At 41.8% G+C, this 21,963-nt stretch overlaps 1 protein-coding gene across 1 annotated transcript in view; it reads left to right on the top strand.

Annotated features, from left to right (window-relative positions):
• The window catches only part of NELL2 (neural EGFL like 2), a 137,892-nt gene extending 119,081 nt beyond the window's left edge, over positions 1-18,811 (top strand). Inside the window, exons 17-20 of the mRNA XM_048500307.1 lie at positions 11,150-11,343; positions 15,372-15,548; positions 16,373-16,597; positions 18,071-18,811. Coding sequence (XP_048356264.1) covers positions 11,150-11,343; positions 15,372-15,548; positions 16,373-16,597; positions 18,071-18,121 — 647 coding nt within the window. The 3' untranslated portion in view covers positions 18,122-18,811. The remainder of the gene's footprint in view (positions 1-11,149; positions 11,344-15,371; positions 15,549-16,372; positions 16,598-18,070) is intronic.
• The last annotated feature ends 3,152 nt before the right edge of the window (positions 18,812-21,963 follow it).

Genomic DNA, 21,963 nt, shown 5'->3' on the forward strand with positions numbered 1-21,963 from the left:
TGTTTGTTGTATTATTATACTGTTTTAATAGCATTGTTTTAATTTTTCAATCCTCGTTGAGTCTCAGCAAATGAAGTAGGTAAATAAATAATGCTGTAGAAACTATTCAACTCTTCTCAGGCACGTCAAGCAGGTTGTAGAGGAAATCCTTTGCTGTACAAATCCTTTGCTGTACAAACTATATGTACATTTTAAGAACAGTTAGCCTATCGCATCATAATCCTGCCCCTAAAGCAAGTCTGCCCCGTATTATTTTTTTGAGAATTAAGTGGTGCAGATGGTCATATCGTGGTATCATGAGACGTCAGCATGGCTGTGGGGGTTTACTTGTGCATGCCTGCACATCTACGCATCAGTGGGAAGTAAATAAAAAATAGATGCACCTCCATGTGAAGGCACAACAGCAACCTGCATTGTTTCTGTGGGCTCCAATTGCTACCTGCATGGATGCATGCAAATGCGAAAACAGGAAAACGGGTTACTTTATCCCAACTGCAACCCGCTATACATTTGCTGTGCAGAGTGGGCCATAGTTGCAGGATACTTATTTATTGGAGGCCCTCTTTTCCATATCAATGCAAGGCATCTTGCAGCCATAATGTTCTTGGACAGGCAGCGCAATTCAAAGGCCTGGGCACTTAGTCAGAGCCCCATCGGCCTGTCATTCACAAGGAGGCTTCCTGGCAGTGTGAGCAGGCTTAAAATGCAAGCCTCCCGCCACCAGGAAGCCCCCATTGGGTATAGTGGACTTATGCCACCTTTTCAGTGGTGTAAGGCCAAAGGCCTGGCTGCTGACTCAGTGAGGGCATGGCCCTGGGGAGAGCTGCTGCTGCTCCCTGCCAGCAGATTCACCCCTCCACCAGGGCAAGTGCCCAGGAGAAGGCAAATCTGCTGGCGCAGCCCCGTACCACTCCCATTGATGGATTCTGCCCATTTGGATGGGGCTGTAAAAATGCAATTAAAATCTCAGTATAAAAATGTAACAACAGAAACTTTTATAGAGTAGAGCATAAATTACAAGACCATGTACCAAAATAACATTCAGAAGTGTCTCCTTTGAACAGATAGTACAAGACAATAAGAAAAAAGCCCATTGTAAGAGCATGAATGAAAGTCACATAGCCCTCACAGTATCTCTGGATTCCTGTTCCATACAGTAAAAGCAACTGAGGGAAAGATAAAAATCCATGAACTGAAATAAGTATTATACTACATGCAAAGAGAAGGGGCAGCTAGGAGTTGTTACACAGCTTTTATAGTAAGTAGAACTACTTCGTTTAAAATACGTTAATTTGAGTAGCAGAAATGGAAACAATGGATTCTTTTAGGTGCTGAATGTGACAAATGGCATCACATGGAACAGCAGGTTAGTGGGCATGCAGCTATTTTAAAATGCTGCGTTTACAAAATGAAACATCCAGCTTTGTGTGTTTATTTATAAACTGAGTTAAAAGTGTATTTTAAAGGAAACAACACAACATGGTCTATTTAAATTAAATCTTTCATTTTCTGCAAATTTAAATTTCATATATCCTCTCAGGTTTCTGTTATCTTTGATCCTTTCATTTCTGAGATGTTCCTCCTTTCTTCAGATCACAAAGTAGAATCTACCTGTACCTTCATCTGGGTAGAATGCCTGCGTTCTGAAGGGATAGGTGTAGTTATCACAGAAATGCACATTCCAAGTCTTTGAACTACAAGATTGTATTGTTGGGAGGGAGAGGAATCAAGCCAAGTTGCATAAAATTAGCCAGTTTACTTCCAAATAATGCCTGGAGTAATAGGACAAAAATGCAAGAGTATTTAAAGTTACATTAGGGAAACAGAAAATACAAGTGGGGCACCTGCAAAAACTTGTGGGGGGGCATCTGATTATACCTTCCCCTACTATTTTATCTTTCTCTTCCCTGAAAGCCTCTAAAACTTCTCTCCTATTCCTGCTTCCTTCTCTTCTTCTGCCAGCTAACCTACCTTTTTCTCCCCCCCCCCCACCCCAGTCTTCAGCTTTTTCTTCTTTGCCCCTCTGGCAGCCTCTTCCTGGTAAAACTCTGCGTAGTTCTAGCCCAGGGGTAGGGAACCTGCGGCTCTCCAGATGTTCAGGAACTACAATTCCCATCAGCCTCTGTCAGCATGGCCAATTGGCCATACTGGTAGGGGCTGATGGGAATTGTAGTTCCTGAACATCTGGAGAGCCGCAGGTTCCCTACCCCTGTTCTAGCCACTAAGCTGGACCCAGTGGTTCAGTTCTGGTCTCAGTTTTCTCCTTTTCTTCCTTCTCATGCTGTTTCCTCTTTTCATGTTCCTGGCAACCCCATCTTTCCATGCTTCCTTTTGTCCATGCCATCCATGCACCAACCAACCTTTTATCTTCCACCTATCGTGAGCAATATTTATTATTCATTTCATTTATGCTCCACCTTTCTCCACAGTAGGAACCCAAAGCAGCTCATAGCATCCTCATCTCCTCGCTTTTATCCTCACAACAATACTGTGAGCTAAGATAGACTTAGAGTGTGAAATTGGCCTGCAATAGGTGAAACCTGCCCCATCAAAACAGACACAGGGAAACTAAAGAGTCTCTTTGCCTGTTCCCATGCAGCACATTAACCACTAAATTACAGGACTACTCTCTAGGATACCCCAATCTCTGTAGGCTCCAGCCATCTTACTGAAGATGAGTCAAGAGTCAGAAGATTACTTCCAGGTGTCAAGTGAAAACCCTGTGTCTCAGCCAAAGTTCACCCATGTTTATCTTTTAATATTTTTATTTAAAACTAGTCTAAAAGAGTAAATGAAAAGAGTAAATATGAAAGCATCACTATGATACACCCCCACGTAGCATGGTGTAGTGGCTAGCAGCAGTGTAGTTTAACCTGGAAAACCTGGTTTGCTTCCCCACTCCCCTACATAAGCAGTGGATTCTGATCTAATGAACTGGGTTTGTTACCTTGCTCCTACAAATGAAGCCTTGGGGTAGTCACAGTCCTCTCATAACACTCACAGTTCCACCTACCTCACAAGGTCTCTGTTGGGGTGACAAGAAGGGAGTTGGGGTGAGAAGAAGAGAGGGAGTTTGTAAGCTGCTTTGAGACTGCTTACAGGAGAGAGAAACTCTTCTTCATCTAAATGAAATCAGAGATAGAAATACACACATAATTATTTATTTTATTTATTTATTTATTTATTTTTTATTAAACTTATAGGCCGCCTATCCCCGAAGGGCTCAAGGCGGCTTCCAACATGGCTGTTACATAGACAGCAATCAACAACATAAAATACTAAAATCATTAAAACCTAAGAACTAAGCAGCAGTTTACTACAGAACTATAGGTTAAGCAACCCAGTTCATAAATTAATTAAGACAGGCGCCCCGCCGAAGGCCATTAAAAGAAGAAAAAGGGGAGGGAGTAAGTAGGGCCTGGGATGGAATTTATAAGTAAGACAGGCCCAGCTTTAATAGAATGGAACGGCAGTCTCAGTTTTGATTTCAATTCCAGTGTCGATAGGGGGCAGTAGATCCACGGCCGGCCTCCCCGAAAGCCCGGTGGAAAAGCTCCGTCTTGCAGGCCCTGCGGAACTCATTAAGGTCCCGCAGGGCCCGCACAGCCGGAGGTAAGGCATTCCACCAGGCAGGGGCCAGAGCCGTAAAGGCTCTGGCCCGGGTTGAGGCCAGCCGTATCATTGCAGGACCAGGGGTCACCAGTAAATCTGCCGTTGCCGAGCGCAGCGACCTATGTGGGACATAAGGGGTGATGCGGTCCCGCAGGTATGTGGGCCCCATGCCGCGTAAGGCCTTAAAGGTTAAAACCAACACCTTGAAAACGATCCGGAACTCCACCGGAAGCCAGTGCAGACGGCACAGCACAGGGGTGATATGATCTGAATAACCACCACCTGTTAGAAGCCGTGCCGCTGCATTCTGGACCAGCTTCAGCTTCCGGATCAGTCGCCTAAAGCTTAAAGGATAAAATACAGTTTCTAAGATTCTCATCAAAGTGCTTTTAGAAAAATTAGTCTCTAAGCCTATATGTGAGATATTCAAGGGTATTTGGGTATATGGCTATCTTATATATGCTCTATTTATTAAACCAACATGACCATAACAAAATCTGTCAATCTGTCACTTCTGATGGGATGTGGGGAGCATTTCTCTGAGCTTAGAAGAAATTTCCCATAGAAATTCATAGAAATTCAGTTACCAAAACTGTGAACTATTAGATCAGCTTGTTTAGAGAGTTTCTGGGCATCAGACCAAAATATATCTTCCAAGAATGGGTTATCAAATACATAGCTCAGAAAGTAAAATCTGTACATGTTTTGTAAATTGGCAAACTAAAGAAAATTGTCAGGTGTGCTATACCAGTGCCTCTATTCAAAAAGCTATAGCAACATCAAAGTCATCCATAGCAGAATGGAGATTCAAAATTGGGTCTCCTAGATCATAGTCTGAAACTCTAACCAACCCACCACAATGGTTTTTATGGCTGCTAGTAGGAAACAGCTAGACCTAATTGAATTGTATTTGTGATAAATTGTATTTATGATCACTAATTTTGTGATGATTTTATGTATGATTTTATGTTGTTCACCGCCCTGAGCCCTTCGGGGATAGGGCGGTATATTAAATTAAACTAATAATAATAATAATAATAATAATAATAATAATAATAATAATAATAATAATAATAATAATAATAATAAAGGCAAATCAGATGGAAGAAGTCACTTAATGGTTGCCACCATGCCTAGCCCTAATGAGTCCTTCCTCCTAGGCCAGAACAACCTTATCAAGGGTCCTCCCCCTTCCTATTACGGTCAGAAACCAAGACTGGAAGGCTGGCAATATTTGTAAAAAAACTAGCAAAGTCTAGGCCAAAAGCAACCGTTAAGAGTTCTTTATTGAGCTGGCATTCTTAGTCAGGAACAAGCAATGCGAGAACTGAAACTCAGATCTCAATCAACAGCTTTTACAGAGTAACAGAAAGGCTCCCGCCAAAAAAGTATAAACAAGGCAGGACTTCACACGGAGTTTCACACAGACTAGCAAGCAAGTGAAAGATAACCAAAACAGCAAAATTCCCCTTCCCTGGCATTCAGCCAAAACTTCTAGCAGGAACCTTTTGTCAAGGTCGGATGAACACACACACACACCACCTTACATTATTGTTGTGGTGTTTCACAATAGCTACTGGCTTCTTTTGTTATTTGGAGAATTAACCCACCCAATGATTTTTTAAATTTCAAACTTTTCTGCAAACATGAGGTATTTTCAGGCTGTTAGAAAGGTCTGTCTCAAGTGGATTCCACATGGACCATAAAGACCAGTGTGCTGCCAGTAAAAACGCCATTGTGGGGGAGAACTTTGCACCACTGCCGCTGCTGGAGCACAACTACAGTGACCTATTCCCCCCAATGGGGTCTTTCTGACTCACTAGTTTAGTGAGTCTTTTCAAAAATGGCAGTGTCCACCCAGGTGGAAGGTGCCATTTTCTCCCACACTGCTTTCCCCCCTTACCTCCTGTTTTCTGCATCGTTCTGCAGAGCCGAGGGGAGACTCCTCCTGGCCTCCAACCCCCAAGGCATCGCCATGGCCACGGGGACATGTCCCCATGTCTCTGCAGAGCGATGCAGGCAACAGGAGGTAAGAGGGGGGGGAAGTGGCAGGTCCCATCCAAAGGTGGCTCCTCAGGCCACAGGGGCTCCGGGGCTACGTGCACAGAAGTGTGCAAATGGCCCCAGGGATGCACCAGTGTCATGTAAACTGGTGTATCACCACTCTTGAGGCTTGTGCAGAATCTGCCTCATACAGTCATGCCTCATCTCTGAATGTAAGTATCTGCAGAAGGAACCATGTTGGCACCATGATGTAGTGATTAAGAGCAGTGTACTCTAATCTGGACAGTCTAGTTTGCTTCCCCCTCCTCCACATGAGTGGCAGACTCTAATCTGGTGAATTTGTTTCCCCACTGCTACACATGAAGGTTGCTGGGTAACCTTGGGCTAGTCACAGTCCTCTCATAACTCTATCAGCCCCACCTACCTCATAAGGTGTCTATTGTAGGGTTAGGCAGGGAAGGAATTTGTAAGCAGCTTTGGGACTCCTTACGGTTGAGAAAATGGGATATAAATCCAAACTCTTCTTCTTCTGCATAGTTATATTGATAGAATAAGTCCAAAAGGGAAGAAAAGTTGGAGGCGTAGATTGTGTGTAGTTTCTTTCCTAATCAAATATGTATGTTAAGAGCAGATGGACAGTTATTCCCAGGTTGGCAACATATATAACACCCAGGTTTTTAGTAATCATCTTCCTATACAACTTGCTAATTGGCATTAAGCCCCTGCAAGAGCATGAAACTGGCTTATAATCTATAAAGTATAACAGGAGGTAGCCTTCAAACCTATTGTAAACTGATAGGTCCAACAGGAATAAAACCAATTCTTAATTATGACTACATTCTGCGAGGTTTTTTCTGTCCAACACTTTTTATAAGGCTTGCATACAGTGGCGTATCTGCCTAGGGACAGGGGGTATCCTCTGTCCCCTGGTGCCACTAATCTGGTCTCTGGGGAGAGCAGAAGGAACTGAAAAGCTCTGTCCTTGGCTCCTTTGCTTTTATAAAAGCAAAGTTGCCGTGGATGGAGCCTTTCAGTTCTTTCTGCTTCCTCCAGAGGGGAGGGCAGAAGGGACTGGCGGCTGGGAGCTGTGGGGGGGGGGGCGAGACCTGGGGGGCATAGTGGGTTGCCACCCAGAGAACAGCTGTCTCCGGTCGCCATTTTCCCACTGTACGGCTCTACTTGCATATCTCCATTTATCATATTCAAAGCTTTGGGAGCACAGCACTGTGTGAGGTAGCAGAAACAGCAATGTGTTTGTATTCTATTTCTTTTAAAAACAACATGGGAGTGATAATAATGACATATCACCTGATTCTTGGATTGATGGTAATTTGGAGCCCTGACTCCCCATTCCCCTCTCTTCTTTTTTGCTGTATTCAGCAATAATTGACACTCCGTTTGGTTCCTGCCTTCTCTGTATTTTATGGTATTAGGAGCTCCAGTTACAGCTGTAAACAAAATGTCAGCAGCATAATTCACTCTTTATGGTGGTTTTGTTGCAAGTCCAAAATCAAAGTGCTGGAATAAGATTTTGTAAAGACAGATGACTTGCTGCATAGCACTTTGGAGATAATGACTAAATTTGGTCCTGATAAATAATGCAGATGCATATTTCATTTGTGTTGGTTTTGTGTTTATTTCCTTGCATTTTCAGTCATTCATGACTTGTACATTGAAATAAAAAATATAAATTCCCAGGCTGACATGTTTAGTTTCCATCTCAGATACTTAATTTCTTATTCAAGTTACTAAGGGTTTACATGTGTATAGTGGAATTTGCTGAATACTTAACTTACACAAAAGGAAAGGATTGTGTTCTGTACCATTTTTTGTAATAAAAATATTTTTATCATATATTTGTTTATCTCAAATATCTCTTTATCATACACCCCAGGAACTGATCAGTCTTCACCGGCTTGGTGGTGATGGTGGAAAGTGCCATCAACTCACAGTTGATTTATGACAACCCCATAGGATCTTCAAGTTAAGAAATATTCAAAGGTGGTTTGCCACCGCCTACCTCTATGTGGGTTGAGAGAGATCTGAAAGAACTGTCATTAGTCCAAGGTTACCCAGCAGGCTTCATGTGGAGGAGAGAGGAATTAAACTCGGTACTCCAGATTAGAGTCTGCCTCTGTCAACCACTATGCCATGCTGGCTCTCTTCTCCAGTTTAGTTGCAAAGCCTTAGATGCTCCCAAACCCTTCTCTGGACCTGAATCCATGATTTCTTAATTCCTTATTCAGTTGTCATCCCAAAATCTCTGGTAGCAACTTACACAGTAGGAAACATAATTATATAAAATAATATATCATTTCTAAATTCTGGCTAAACCAGCAACCAGATGAAAAACAAACAATAAACATAACTTTATAACCCAAATATCTTCGTAATAAGAAGGGTCTTAAATAATATAAAGATATTTGCTAGACTATCAGGGGGGTGGAATTCAAAAGTCCATTTGTAATTGATCCTGGTCCCAGGGATGTACAGTTTGTATGCATGTGTGTATGAGGGAGCGGGACAAGCACCCATGGCCATGAATGCTTCTCCTTTGTGCGTATTGATTATATCTAAATTTTCCATATACAGAACTCACTTTTGAAGATCACATGCAAGAGAATATAATGGCACTATAGATCATAGTTAGACCACTGGTTCACTCTTCTAGGATCACTATATTTAGTTGCTGTGGGTTTTCCAAACTGTATGGTCATGGTCTGGTAGTTTTTGGTCCTAACATTTCACCTGCATCTACAGCTGACATCTTCAGAGGCATGTCACAATGAGATCTGTTTTTCTCCACACAAAAACATCTTGCTGAGACATGCCTCTGAAAATGCCAGCCACAAATGTGGGTGAAATGTTAGAAGTACAACCTACCAGACCACAGTCACACAGCCTAGAAAACCCGCAACAGCCAGTTGATTCTGGGCATGAAAGCTTTTGACAATATATCAACATATTTGTTAGAAACTATATTTCATACTAGTGATGTTTTCCAGTGCCATCCTAGAAGTCAGTGGGTTGAAAAAGTCAGCTCTGTTTAGGATGACCATATTAATCTTTCGCCTTTTAAAATCCTTGGGAGGGAGGTTCAGAGAGAGGAAAGGGGATGGGGGAAGGAGCCCATAATCTTGTTGTGGCCCACCCACCCTGAGGGGAGGACTAGGAAGGGGGAAAGGGCCCATTATCTGGTCATGGCCCACCCTCCCAAGGGGGAGGGTTTCAGATGTGGAAGGGGCCCATCATCTTGTTGTGGCCCACCTACCCTGAGGTGAGGGCTAGGGAGGTGGAAGGAGCCCATCATCTGGTCGTGGCTCATGCACTGGGAGGGTTAGGGTTGCACAAAGGCGGGGGGAAGGGGCCCAGCCTCTGATTGTGGCCCGCTCACCCTGGGGGTGGGGAAAGTTAGAAAGAGGGGAGAAGGGTTCCATAAAAAGTTAAAGTGATTTGAGTTAAAATTGACATTTGTGAATTGAATAGGAAATATATTTCTCCCTTCATTGTCCCCCCTCCCAATTTTTTAAATTTTCTTTTAACAATGAACTATATTGGAAAATTATAGAACTAGAGTACTGTGAAGAGCTAGGGTGGCCAGCGGGCATCAGAAAACTATGTCCTGCCCTTTTAATAGAGGCTTAATGTGGACAAATGGACACAAATGGTGAAGTTTTTCATGGTATGGATGTAAATACCATCACCTGGTAAATCACCTACCATAAAGCTTTTATTAAGGGGACAGAATATTTTTCACTCCTGGTTGTTGGAAGCCCTAGTTGGCATATTAGTCAAACTTACAGTCAAATATTGTCAGCATGGCTTGGTTGCAGTAAAATAGTACAGTAAACCAAGAAAGCCTGTGCAGGAGGCTCTGTGTAGAAAGTCCGTAGCGGGCCCGGCCATGCGTTGCTGTGGCTGAGTCTGGTGAAGGGGAAAAGAAAGAAAAGGGGAAGCGAACGGTTCGAACATGTGTCATTGCACAATGCTTGGAAGGGAGGGGCAAGGGGCCCCTCGCTTCCCTCCCTCTCTCCCGTTCCCTTGCATGGCAACCTCCCTAACGTTCCCCTTCCTCTGCTAGGGTGGATGGGCCATGTGCAGGTGGCTGGTCCTGTCCCTTTCACTCCCTTCCCTTGCAAGCGAATTATCTAGCGTAAAACACGCTGGGAGGCATGAGCTACATTGTGTTCAAATTTCAGCAAACCCCCGGACCCTCCCTCACCTTCCCCTTCCTCCGCTAGGGTGGGTGGGTCATGTCCAGATGGCAGGCCCCATTCCTTTCACTCCATAAGGCAGTGGTTTTCAAGGAAGGCATGGTTGGTTCCCTTGTACCAGAGGGTGTTGCTTTGACGGCCAGCAGATGGTGCTGTTGCGGAACAGAACTGTGGTTCCAAGTGTCACAGGTGTGGCATGTACACAATAACTGGCACAGTTGTGACATGTACACAACAGGAGGTGTGGAAACAGTATGGAAACCTGGCCACACGCGAATGCGATGTTGTGTGAAAATTTCAAAGCAATCGGTCCAGTAGTTTGGGAGATTACCTGTCAGCAGAAAACGCACTGATAGATTTTTACATATATAGATTTGTTGGCCTGAAGAGTCATTTGTCCTAGTTACCCTGTTTTTCTGAAAATAAGACATCCCCTGAAAATAAAACATACCAGAGGTTTTGCTGAAGTGTTAAATATAAGGCATCCCCCGAAAGTTAGAAGTACCGGTAGCAAAGTTTTTGTTTGGAAGCACGTGCGCCCCAAAACCCCTCCCCCTTCCTGCCTCGCCTGGCCCCACCCCAACAGACTGGTTTGTGATGACAACTACTGTACAGTATATAATAAATGTTCATTTTTTTGTTCAACAATAAATGTGAATTCTTCTTCATGGAAAAATAAGACATCCCCTGAAAATAAAACATAGCGCATCTTTGGGAGCAAAAATTAATCTAAGACACTGTCTGATTTTTGGAGAAACAGGGTATCTTATAGCCTTTCAACAACCAGACAGCCCTAGTAGCATAGCAAAGTTTCTCCCACTGGCTACCCAGTATACTTATAGACTTTTAAAATTTCTAGCAAATATACACAAGAATTCAGAAAGATTTTGGAAGAAAATTCTATTGTTTTCCTTGTCATAATCATTTATTGTAACAAGATAATTGTTTCTGTATAAACCCAACACTATTTTCTGGTTTTGCCTGTCTTATTAAATATTTTTCTTGACACTAAGGTATTAGTTGTACAAAAATAGTATCTGGCTCTTTTACCACTGCAGAGACAGTCTTGATTTAAAAATAATACCTGGAAGTTCACATCATAATAAGAATTTTCTTTGTCTAAAATACCATTTGGTGGGTTGTAGACTGTTATTTCAATTGAACCTGCTTTAAGCCCTGTATAGTTTATATAGGTTGGGTGAAAATTAGCATGAACCAAAAATGTCATAAGAGCTGCAGATTATTTATGCTGCTTGTAGCTAGGACCAATTATTGTTACTAGATGTAGTCTAAAAGCATCCCATGACCTCTTCTTACAGACATTGATGAATGTTCAACTGGAAGACACAGCTGTGCCAATGACACAATTTGCTTTAACTTGGATGGTGGTTATGATTGCCGGTGTCCCCATGGGAAGAATTGCACAGGAGACTGCATTCATGAAGGCAAGATCAAACACAATGGGCAGATCTGGGTTTTAGAGAATGACCGGTGTTCTGTCTGCTCTTGCCAGGTGAGTCTGAGCAAGGGGATAGATAGCATGGGAGGGGAAGAACTTTTCAGGAAAAGAGTGAAAAAAATTGAAAGGGCTGAAGAGGAAAAGTTGAATGTAGTGTGATAGAGCCATTGTTGCACATAGTGAGTATGCTTAGTTTTCCTAGTCCATAGCTGACCTTGTTTTTAAGACTATTGGGGGCTTGCACATAATGTTATTGGTATTTCATCTTGTAATCGCACAGAGACTTTTTCTGTAGCACATTTGCAGCAGAAAAACACTGTCTACTTTATTTTATTTCATTTGTACCCTGCCCTTTTTTGGCAAACTGGGCTCAAGATGGCTTAACAATACTTACATGCATGCATTCATGCATGCATACATACATGTATACACATACATGTATACACACAGACAGACAGACAGATACACTCTCTCTCTCTCTCTCTCTCTCTCTCTCTCTCTCTCTCTCTCTCTCTCTCTTTTACAGCCAGTCTCCCATTCCCTTGTGCAATAACCTCTTGCAGTTGTGTTCCTGAAAAGACTCTGCATCTACTCTAGCTCACCTCATAGCTGCTAACCTGCTGCTGCATCTCCTTTGCTGTAAGCTAGCATGTAGTCTCCTCCTGCTTTGCTCCTGCAGCTTTGGAGACAGAGGGAGGGGTGAGAGAGCTGTCAGGATCCACTCTGTATCAAGGGACTGATGAGTCTCAGAGCCAAGCTCTTGCTGGGGAATCTTAGAGCTTGGACCTCACTGTGGATCCCAGCCTGAATGTTCTGCCTGAGTCTGGGGACCTGGTCCTGCAGGAACTTCTGGCTGCTCAGTCTCTGCATCTACAGGCAGTGCCTGAGAATCTGGAACCAACACTGTCCCCTCTTCTCTATCTGAGTCTTCCTCCCAGGGACCCTAACACTTCTGAAGAACCTTCCTCCAAATTAAGTGGCTCTCCCTTTGGAGGATAAGCCATTAAGCTGGAGGAAGGCTCTTTAGGCAGAAGGAATGCTACTTGGAGAATAATTGCATCCACCTCATTATTTGGCATTTGCTTCAATGTTTTTAGGAGACCCATGGCACAGAGTGGTAGCTGCAGTACTGCAGTCAAAGCTCTTCCCACAACCTGAGTTCAGCCCCTTTGGAAGTCAGTTTCATGTAGCCAGCTCAAAGTTGATTCAGCCTTCCATCCTTCCAATGTTGGTAAAATGAGTAACCATCTTACTAAAGTTAAAGGCCGATTATGCACAGTGTTCTCATTGCACGATGTGGGTGAATGTCCATTGCAGCAAAACTTCTTGCATGGACCTATTCCTGAAGCCCCACTTTCACTTTTCATTCTCTCCACAGCAAGCAAGACCACTTTTAGCACAACTTTTAATTTGCTTCAGAGTGGACAGATTTGCCAGTGAGCACAGCTTTGCCCCATGCATCTTTCCTCCACCTACAGCCAGACTTCCCACTCCCTTGCACCACTTTACATGCTTTCTGCCTCATCCCCTCTTGTGCTGCTTGCTCCTTCCTGCTTCTCTAAGTGCCCATATCGAGAGATTGATAATCTTGATATAATAACAACACAGAAGGTTTTTGCAAGGAACAGTACAAGCAGGGTATTTTTTTGGTTCCACCCACCCACTGTCTCTTCTCTGCTTCTAACCTCCCCAATGATCAGGAGGACTTTTAAAATTTTATTTCAGACAAGACTTTGTTTCAAAACAAGCCTCTGTCTTCTCTTCTTGGGCATCAGCAGCAGCGAATGGGAAAGAGAGAGAGAGAGACTGTGTGGGGGGGAAGGGAGGGAGTAGGGAGAGAATATCAGCTCTTGAGACTGTGATGTGATCTCAGGGCAGAATTTAGAGAACCCGTAGAACTAGAGGCCTGGCAGAGTTCAGTAGAAAGGCTGTGCAGCAGGCAGTGGGCTGGCTCCTTGCATGTAAGCAAAGAAATGTGAGGAGACCCCTCTACAGCCCTACTGCACAGCTAAGAGGCCTGAGGTATGTGTTCCATGTATAATGGGACAAAGTGTGGATGACAGGGGAAAGCAATGGCAAACCACCCCATAAAAATAGTCTTCTTAGTTAACATCATGATATGACGTCACCCTATGAATCAGTAATGATCTATTGCTTGCACCTTTACCTTTTAAAATGGTGTTAGAAACATTAAAGGAAGGAATAAGTTGGTGATTTTGTGTGGTAAAATAGATCCAAGTCTTGACCCACTGATCAATAGTTCTGCACATGTTCTGACAAGTATATAGAGAAATTTTGCTTATAATACCTTTTCCATTCACATTAGTGGAGGAAACAGTGTCAGAAGCATGCAGCACTATATTGTGCACATACACCTGTCTCCATAAAAGAAGTTGCTGGGAAACGAGATTGAAGCATCCCCATTTACTCAGAGAAGTGAAAAAATTTAATCCACAGGGAACCTCTATTAGGTGGATCCCATACAGCATATTTATAGAGTTTAAATCATTATAAACCAGAGGCGGGGCTACCAAGGGCCAGGGGGTGCGCAATGCACCAGGTGCACGGTTTTGGGTCATGTGGGGGGTGCAAAATTCCCCCCTCCCCCAGGCCCCACCCCCACCCTCTGTGTTGGCAACCCCCGCGGCGTCCCCCTTCCCACATTTACCTTAGTTCCTTTCCTTTTCCTAGAACTTTTTCAGGCTGAAAAAAAGGCCTGTTCATAGTACAGGCTAAAAACAGCCTTGGGGATTACAGTTCCCAGGAGACCGTGGGGCTCACAAGATCTCCTGGGAAGTATAGTTCCCACCAGGTCATTTTTAAGCCTGAACTGTGAAAAGGCTTTTTTTTCAGCCTGAAAAAGTTCTAGGAAAAGGAAAGGAACTAAGGTAAGTGTGGGAAGGGGGACACCGCGGGGGGTGCCATGAGGGGGCATGGGGGCGGAAAATATAGACTGCGCACTGGGCACAGTTTGGCCCAGCTGCGCCTCTGTTACAAATGAATTCATGTTCCATTTATAAAAAGGGGAAATGAGTTCATTTATAACAACTGCAACTCATTATAAATATGCTGTGTGGAATGAGCCTTGTACTAGTTGCACTAAAATAAGAAGAAGAAGAAGAAGAAGAAGAAGAAGAAGAAGAAGAAGAAGAAGAAGAAGAAGAAGAAGAAGAAGAAGAAGAAGAAGAAGAAGAAGAAGAAGAAGAAGAAGAAGAGGAGGAGGAGGAGGGAGGGAGGAGGAGGAGGGAGGAGTTTGGATTTATAACCCCCCTTTCTCTCCTGCCGGGGACTCAAAGGGGCTTACAAATTTCTTGCCCTTCCCCCCTCACAACAAACACCCTGTGAGGTGGGTGGGGCTGAGAGAGCTCCGAGAAGCTGTGACTAGCCCAAGGTCACCCAGCTGGTGTGTGTGGGAGTGTACAGGCTAATCTGAATTCCCCAGATAAGCCTCCACAGCTCAGGTGGCAGAGCTGGGAATCAAACCCGGTTCCTCCAGATTAGATACATGAGCTCTTAACCTCTTACGCCACTGCTGCTCCTTTACTTATTTCAATAAGTATCCTTTACTTATTTCAATAAGTATCTATAGGAATGGATTATGTCTGAATTTTCTACAGTTTGCAATGACTCACATCTAGATTTGCATATTATTAAAGGATTGTGTTTTCCTAAAAGGGATCCATAATACTCAAATGCAAACTTTTACTAGGTAACAAAAGAACTCAAACTTTTTATAGTGCAATTGCAATTGTATGACTTATACTAGAATTCTAAACTTAAGAGATTATTTAGTTAAAAATATTAATTATGTGATTAAAGTTTAGGGAGCAAATTATGTATGTATAGCCCAATAACCATCTCAGAACATCTTGGTTAGCATTCTTATTTAAATTATGTTTTTATCTTCGAAAACTGTCTTTAGTTGAAATCAGTTATGTTGTCTGCCACACACCCTTTGTTTTCTTTTCAACTAGTTTTGTTAATTTGCAAAATATTAAGTAAAACATTTCCTGTTCACTTTTTAAAATATCATTATACCACTTAATTTTTGTTTTTATCATCATTTGCTGTTGTGCTGCTAGAGTGGCTACGTCATGTGCCGGCGGATGGTCTGCGATTGTGAGAATCCCACTGTTGATCTGTTCTGCTGTCCTGAATGTGATCCAAGACTCAGCAGTCAATGTCTGCATCAAAATGGGGAGATTTTATACAACAGTGGAGACACTTGGGTTCAAAATTGTCAACAGTGTCGATGTTTGGTAAGCCTTGTTATCATAATATGCAAATTTGCAACTGTTTTGATAATTTACAATTATTGCAATTGTATTTTTGTACTTTCAGCTGTTTTGCATCCTTTATATGTAACTTTAAAAAATTCCTCAAATGATCCTAGACCACAAATTTTATACCTTTATGCTTAACCACAAAGTGTACTGTTCATAAAAGATACTTGATGGAAGCAACAGATGAAGTTTGTGAAAGCAGGCAAATCCTGTGTTTTTTACCCACTATGGCTGAAAGAATAAATTTGAAATAATAGAAAAATTGTGCACACTGCAAGAGTCTATTCAAAATAATTCTCAGTCATATTATAGAGACAATTTATAAATTTAATATGTAGTTCAGAAAAAGTAGACAAATTTAAGGCCCATTGAAATCCATGGGACTGTTCACTATTCAATGTGGAAGTCCATAGAATTTCACTCTGTTCAGGTCTACTTGGAGGTCAATTGTTCGATGGAGCTTGATCCCAGGGAAGTGTCTTTAGGATTACAGCCTTTTGCATTTTGCACAAATCTACATTATGAAATTTGTTTATAATTTTTGTGTTGAAACTACCATATTGGTGTAACTATTATTTTCCGGGTCTGTGGGAGTGTTGAGATCAGTCTTATTTTGGGCATGAAATGAGATTGTCTTTAGCACGCAGGGCAGGCGTCTAAAAGTGTAGGCCCAGTGTAGCAACTTATTCATTTTTTTAAAAAAGCTATGATTATACTCATATTATCAAAGTAGTTAAAGAAATAATAATAATTCACAATTTATAACATAATATTGATGCTCTTCGGGGGTTTTTTAATAGCAGGGTGAAGTAGACTGTTGGCCCTTTCCTTGTCCAGAGACAGAGTGTGAATTCAGCGTATTCCCTGAGAATGAATGCTGCCCCCATTGCGTCACTGACCCCTGTCAAGCAGACACCATTAGGAATGATATTACCAAGACTTGTCTGGATGAAACTAATGTGGTTCGCTTCACTGGATCATCTTGGATTAAGCACGGCACAGAATGCACCCTCTGCCAATGCAAGGTATAGATCAAGCCACAGCAGCCCTTTAACAGATGGTTTTATGGTATATAAATATTAATGCATTTAGTCTAGTCATTGGGATATTTTTTCCACGCTTGCAATATAAAACTTTCAGCTTTAATATTAATATCAGTTGTCTGTCCTTGGTAAGAGGAGCATCCAAGAACCAGGATAATGGTTTCGATGTATTAGCAGGACAGAAAATTATAGGCCATTCTCTATGTGACCTTGGAAAAATTAGCAGACTTATTCTTTGTATAGAAATACATTGACTCAGTCCATTTTTACAATGCTTAATATTTAAACATCTGAAAAATGGACTGAGCCATTTTAAGATGCTTAAAAATATTAAATGATCTTCCAAGACGTGCATAAACTATAAGTTTCCTCCTTCCCCCCGCCCCTGCAAAAAAAGATATTTTTGTCAAAGGAAGAACACTACTCAAAACAATATTAAAGCTTTGTGATGATCAAATGCTTTTATGTTCAGGAGTGGCAGAATTGGAAATTCAGGCATTTCTTTTCTACTTTAAAGAGAAGGAAATAGAATCCACATGATGATTTGGGTCTTTAGTATTCCTCAGAGTCAAGAAGAAACATTTACCTCAAGAAGAATGATAGATGGCTAAAAGCTTAGAATGACTCCTGCAACCTGAAAAAGACAGAAGGAAAAGGGTACTGGAAGAAACTGTTCCCATTTATTAATATACAGATGTGGTAGATTGCCTTTTGTATTATTCCCACTGAAGTCAAAAGTAGTGATCCTGCCCTCTAAACACACGCACGACGCACACATGCACACACGCACGCATGCACGCACCCACGCACCCACGCACACACACAGTATCTATTAATAAAGGCAGCAGAATCAGACCTGCAACCATCTCCTTCTAGTAGTCTTGAGGATTTATATGGTCTTTGCACATTTATTTGGAAATCTGTGGCATTCAGTGGAGTTTACTCCCTAGTAAATGTGCATAAAATTACAGTCTAAGCATTTTACAACAAGATGCTATAATTTAGAGTCCCATGTAAGTTGGAGACACATACTTGCAATCTAGTGGTGGGATCCAGCAGGTTCTCACAGGTTCCTGAGAGTAGGTTACTAATTATTTGTGTGTGCCGAGAGGGGGTTACTAATTGGTGATTTTGCCACGTGATTTTTGCCTTAGTTACGCCCCTCCTCTCAGCAGGAGCGCGCAGAAGTTGAAGCAGTCTAGCAGAGGGTGCACCGGCGTGCATTTGTTTCCCGCCCAAGGGCCGGCGCAGTGGCTGCGTCCTTGCCACAGCCACGCCCAGGAATGCCCCGCCCCCGGAATGCCCCACCACACCCCATTGGCTCTACGCCACAATTTGAATCCCACCACCATGGGAACCTGTTACTAAATTTTTTGGATCCCACCACTGCTTATACGGTACTTATCTGAAACAAAACTGTATGGAATAATGGATTTTTTTCTTTCGTTTTTCCAGAATGGGCATGTTTGTTGTTCAGTGGATCCACAGTGCCTCCAGGAACTGTGAAGCTAATGACCACACATCACAGAAAATTTCTGGTTTAAGAATTTTAAATTTAATTTTAAAAAAGACTCATAAACCAAAAAATGTAAACAACCAAAACTGAAGCAAGCTTGGTTTTGTCCAGTTAAAGTGCAAAAAGGCTATAAAGTGGATGAACTGTTTGTTTCCTCAGTCTGAATAAAACATGTAAGGCATGTGGGAACAAATTCAAATGTGTAAAATCTGTATTAGGATGTAAGGTTCAGCCTCTGGTTTATTTTTTGTTTGACACCATTATGTAAGATATTGGAGTTGAGAAAATTGACATGTTGTGCATAAAGATATCAAAATCCTCAAGCAGTCAGACAGTTCCTGGAGATTTGAAAATGTACCTCATCCATGACCACAGAAGGCTTTTTTTACAGACCTAGCCTACACAAATTTGTTTAATTGCTCACTGCAAATTTGTCTGCAATCTGAAAAGAGAGGAAGATAATGCAGGAAATACAGAACCTTGCAACAACATATGTACAGCTCTGAGAAACTGATTGAAGTTATGTAAAAAAAATAATGCACAGGCATGATTACTTAATGTTTTCTGGTGGGAAAAGTCATCTATATTTCCTCGTTTGATTGCACTTATTTCTTGAATTGAATTTGTTCAGTATAAGCTTGTTCTTGTGCAAAATTTAAATAAATATTTCTCTTACCTTACATTTGTGAACACCCATAAGTCTTGTGAATAATGGGAAACATTTGTGCTTGGGTTTCTTTTCCTCTGTGAATGCTGCTGTATGTTAAATGTGCCTACAGCACATTTATAAGACATTACAAAAACATCATGGTATTGCTTATTCCGATTACCTTTGCTAGTATCAGTGGGCCTTGTGCAATGGAGATATGTGTTGTAGCAGCACTTGGTGGCCAAGATATAATCTGCATATTCCTATGTTATAATGAGTTTCTGGAATGTTCCCTCTCCCGTCCTCCTAATTTGCATTCTTTAAAAAAAAATCATGTACTAAAATGATTATTGATGTTTTCCCCAGCATATTTATTGTGCCTTTTTGAGAATGGTCATGTAAGAAAGTAGTAAGAAACATTGTCAAAATCAAGGGCTTGCTATGGGTCAGCTTTTATAGATCATTACTTAGATGAAAGATTGCCATGAAGTTGTAGTACTTGAACAATGGCTTGATGATGACAGGCTGCTGCTGGCAAGCTTAGATGATTGGAGCTTAGATGAAGTCAGGCTTACACTTAATCATTTGTTTTATATGGTGTGTGGTGTTTTGCAAAGTACAAGTAGGCAACAGGAAAGCAGAGGTGGATGTAAATGGGACAAAAATGTGTTGGATTCCACTAGGTTTTCTGCTAGTGAGAAAGGAAGGAAGGGTCCCCTTTGACCACTCAAACAGGCTAAGCTGAGAATCTTAGGACCTGCATATACAAAGGACATGTGGAATGGGGCTATCATAATGGAGAGGAACTGGATGACTGGATACAACTCTGTGTGCTTATTTCAATGTACATGTATTTAGTCCCCCATCACATACTGAAATTATGCCTGAAGATAAAGTTTTGAAATTATGGCTAAAGTTAAACATCTAAAATGTTCAAGAAGAAATAATGTAACATTTTACTCTGAACCATGAAAACTGTGAAGCTTTTCCATATATATATTTATATATATATATAATTTATTTCCTAGAGACCTTGTCAATAAATAATAGATACTTAAGATTTTCTCTTTCATCCACAGATTCTGTCAAGTAGCTACCAAAGTTGTTCAAGAAATAATGCAGGCTCCTTGGTTGGATTTGTTTAAATACCGCTGTTAATTACTGTCAAGGGGTCAATTTTTGCCTTTATATATTCAAATGCAATGCCTATTTCCTTCAGTGATAGTTGCATGCTGATGTGTGAAGGCTCACTTACCAATGACCACAGACTCAGCTTTCCTTTGGAACAAGCTTTGATCACAGCCTGTTTTATTAAAACCAACATAGGATAATGGGCAAGCATAAGAGGCGCATCCTAACCACCAGGCAGCAAACCTGCTGAACCCAGCACTGCCGCAATCCCTACTGGAGAATTGGGACAGAAAGTTACTAGGTGCCACCTGAGTGCATGCCCATTATGTGACACCCCTTCCTGCCGGAGCTAGCGGGCTCCCTAGCAGAGCCTCTGTGGCTTGTGTTACTGAGCGTGCCCCACTCCAGACCCCTTATTGAAGCCCCCAGCCATTGGGAAGTCCAGCATGCAAGCTCAGCCTCCCCAGAAAAGATGTTCTCCTATGCCCATACTTGCTAAGGCTGCGACTAAAAAGGAACTTAACAATCAACCATAAATTCAACAAATTAAACCCAGAAAAAGAGGAGGAGGGGTCCGATTGCTCTGTATGGGCCTGCCGGGCGCTGCCTTATATAGGCTCACCCAGGCCCACCTTGCCACATGACGAGGCCCCGTTACGTGATTCCGGCCTGGGTGCGATCATGGCCACCGCAGCCGGGCCTTTTCTGCTCGCCCCTCCCCAGCTGCAACCGCAGTCCTGGGTAACTCTGGGGCTGTGTTTTTTGAATGATATGCAAGTGCCTAATTTGACAGAAGCTGATATGGTTTAAAGATTATGTTGCAGTTTTACATTGGATGTTTAGTAAACAGTGTAAGGTAAAACATGGGCTGATATTCTAGCTACCCTCCCCCAAATATAGATGCCAAGTTGACTGAGGAGTCATAATGACATCTAATTCTTGGATCTTTCCTGGATAGGGTTTGAATTGTACTTGTTAAAAAACAAGGGGTAAGAACGGAATTTGAAACAATAAGTCTACAGCTTACATTCAGTTCTTGATTTAAAGCCCAGACTGAATAATAAGTTACATACAGGAAGAGACCAGTAAAATATTTTTTCAGACTATCAGTGTTTAAGGTTTTAATTATATGGAAGCTCTTTTTAAAAATCCAATACATTTTAGAGGCAGTCCCTTGACTACCTGGCTGATTTGATCCGATGATTACTCAGAATTCTCTGAAATGATCACAGCTGTCCTTGATCTCAGAGAATAAAAGACTAAAGGCCTCATACAGAATGATTTTTTAATTTGAATAAAAATATCCCTTCAGGTATTTGAATCACGTCATTATCAGAGAAATGTTTTGAATGAAGCAGAACAATTTTCCATTGTTGAGTCGTCGTCTCCCAGCACAAGATTTCAATGAAACCCAAAGAGAATTGCTACATTCGGAGGCTAACTGCCCTAGGTCTGCAGAAAGATCCAGTGCAATGTGCTGTGTGTGAAACAAACAGGAAAAGAATAACATTTGAGACAGGTTTAAATTATATTATTTATTTTAAAATGAAATAATAGTTGATATATTACGATTTCCACATACAGTACAATTGTTGAAGTTCTAACACAATAGAAAATTTATTACAAAGTCAAAAAAGATTTCTTTTATGTTAAGAGAAATAATTTGAAATAGAATTCATACTCTTGAGGGTACATCCCTCATATATGATGGTGTTCATGTGTATAGATGTTAAAAATGTGCCCACACTTCCAGTGTACAGGTACTCTCACTGGCCTGGACTGAGACAAAGAGTTCTATTTGGAAGGAGATGTTCCACTTAATGTGCCACCCACTTTGACTCTCCACAAGACAGTCTCAGACCTGACCTTATGTTTTTGGCTATTCCATTTACTGGCATGCAGTTCTCCCAGTTTGCTAGAGCCTATTGTATTTCTTCACGCAATGGGCTTTATTGCTAGTCTGCCTGCCTGCCTGTCTCTGCAATGTTTCATACTGTGATGACCACCCTCTTCTTGTTTGCAAACAAACAACACATGTGCAAAATATCTCTA

This window comes from Sphaerodactylus townsendi, linkage group LG06 (genome assembly GCF_021028975.2).
Source record: "Sphaerodactylus townsendi isolate TG3544 linkage group LG06, MPM_Stown_v2.3, whole genome shotgun sequence".
Classification (NCBI taxonomy): Eukaryota; Metazoa; Chordata; class Lepidosauria; order Squamata; family Sphaerodactylidae; genus Sphaerodactylus; species Sphaerodactylus townsendi.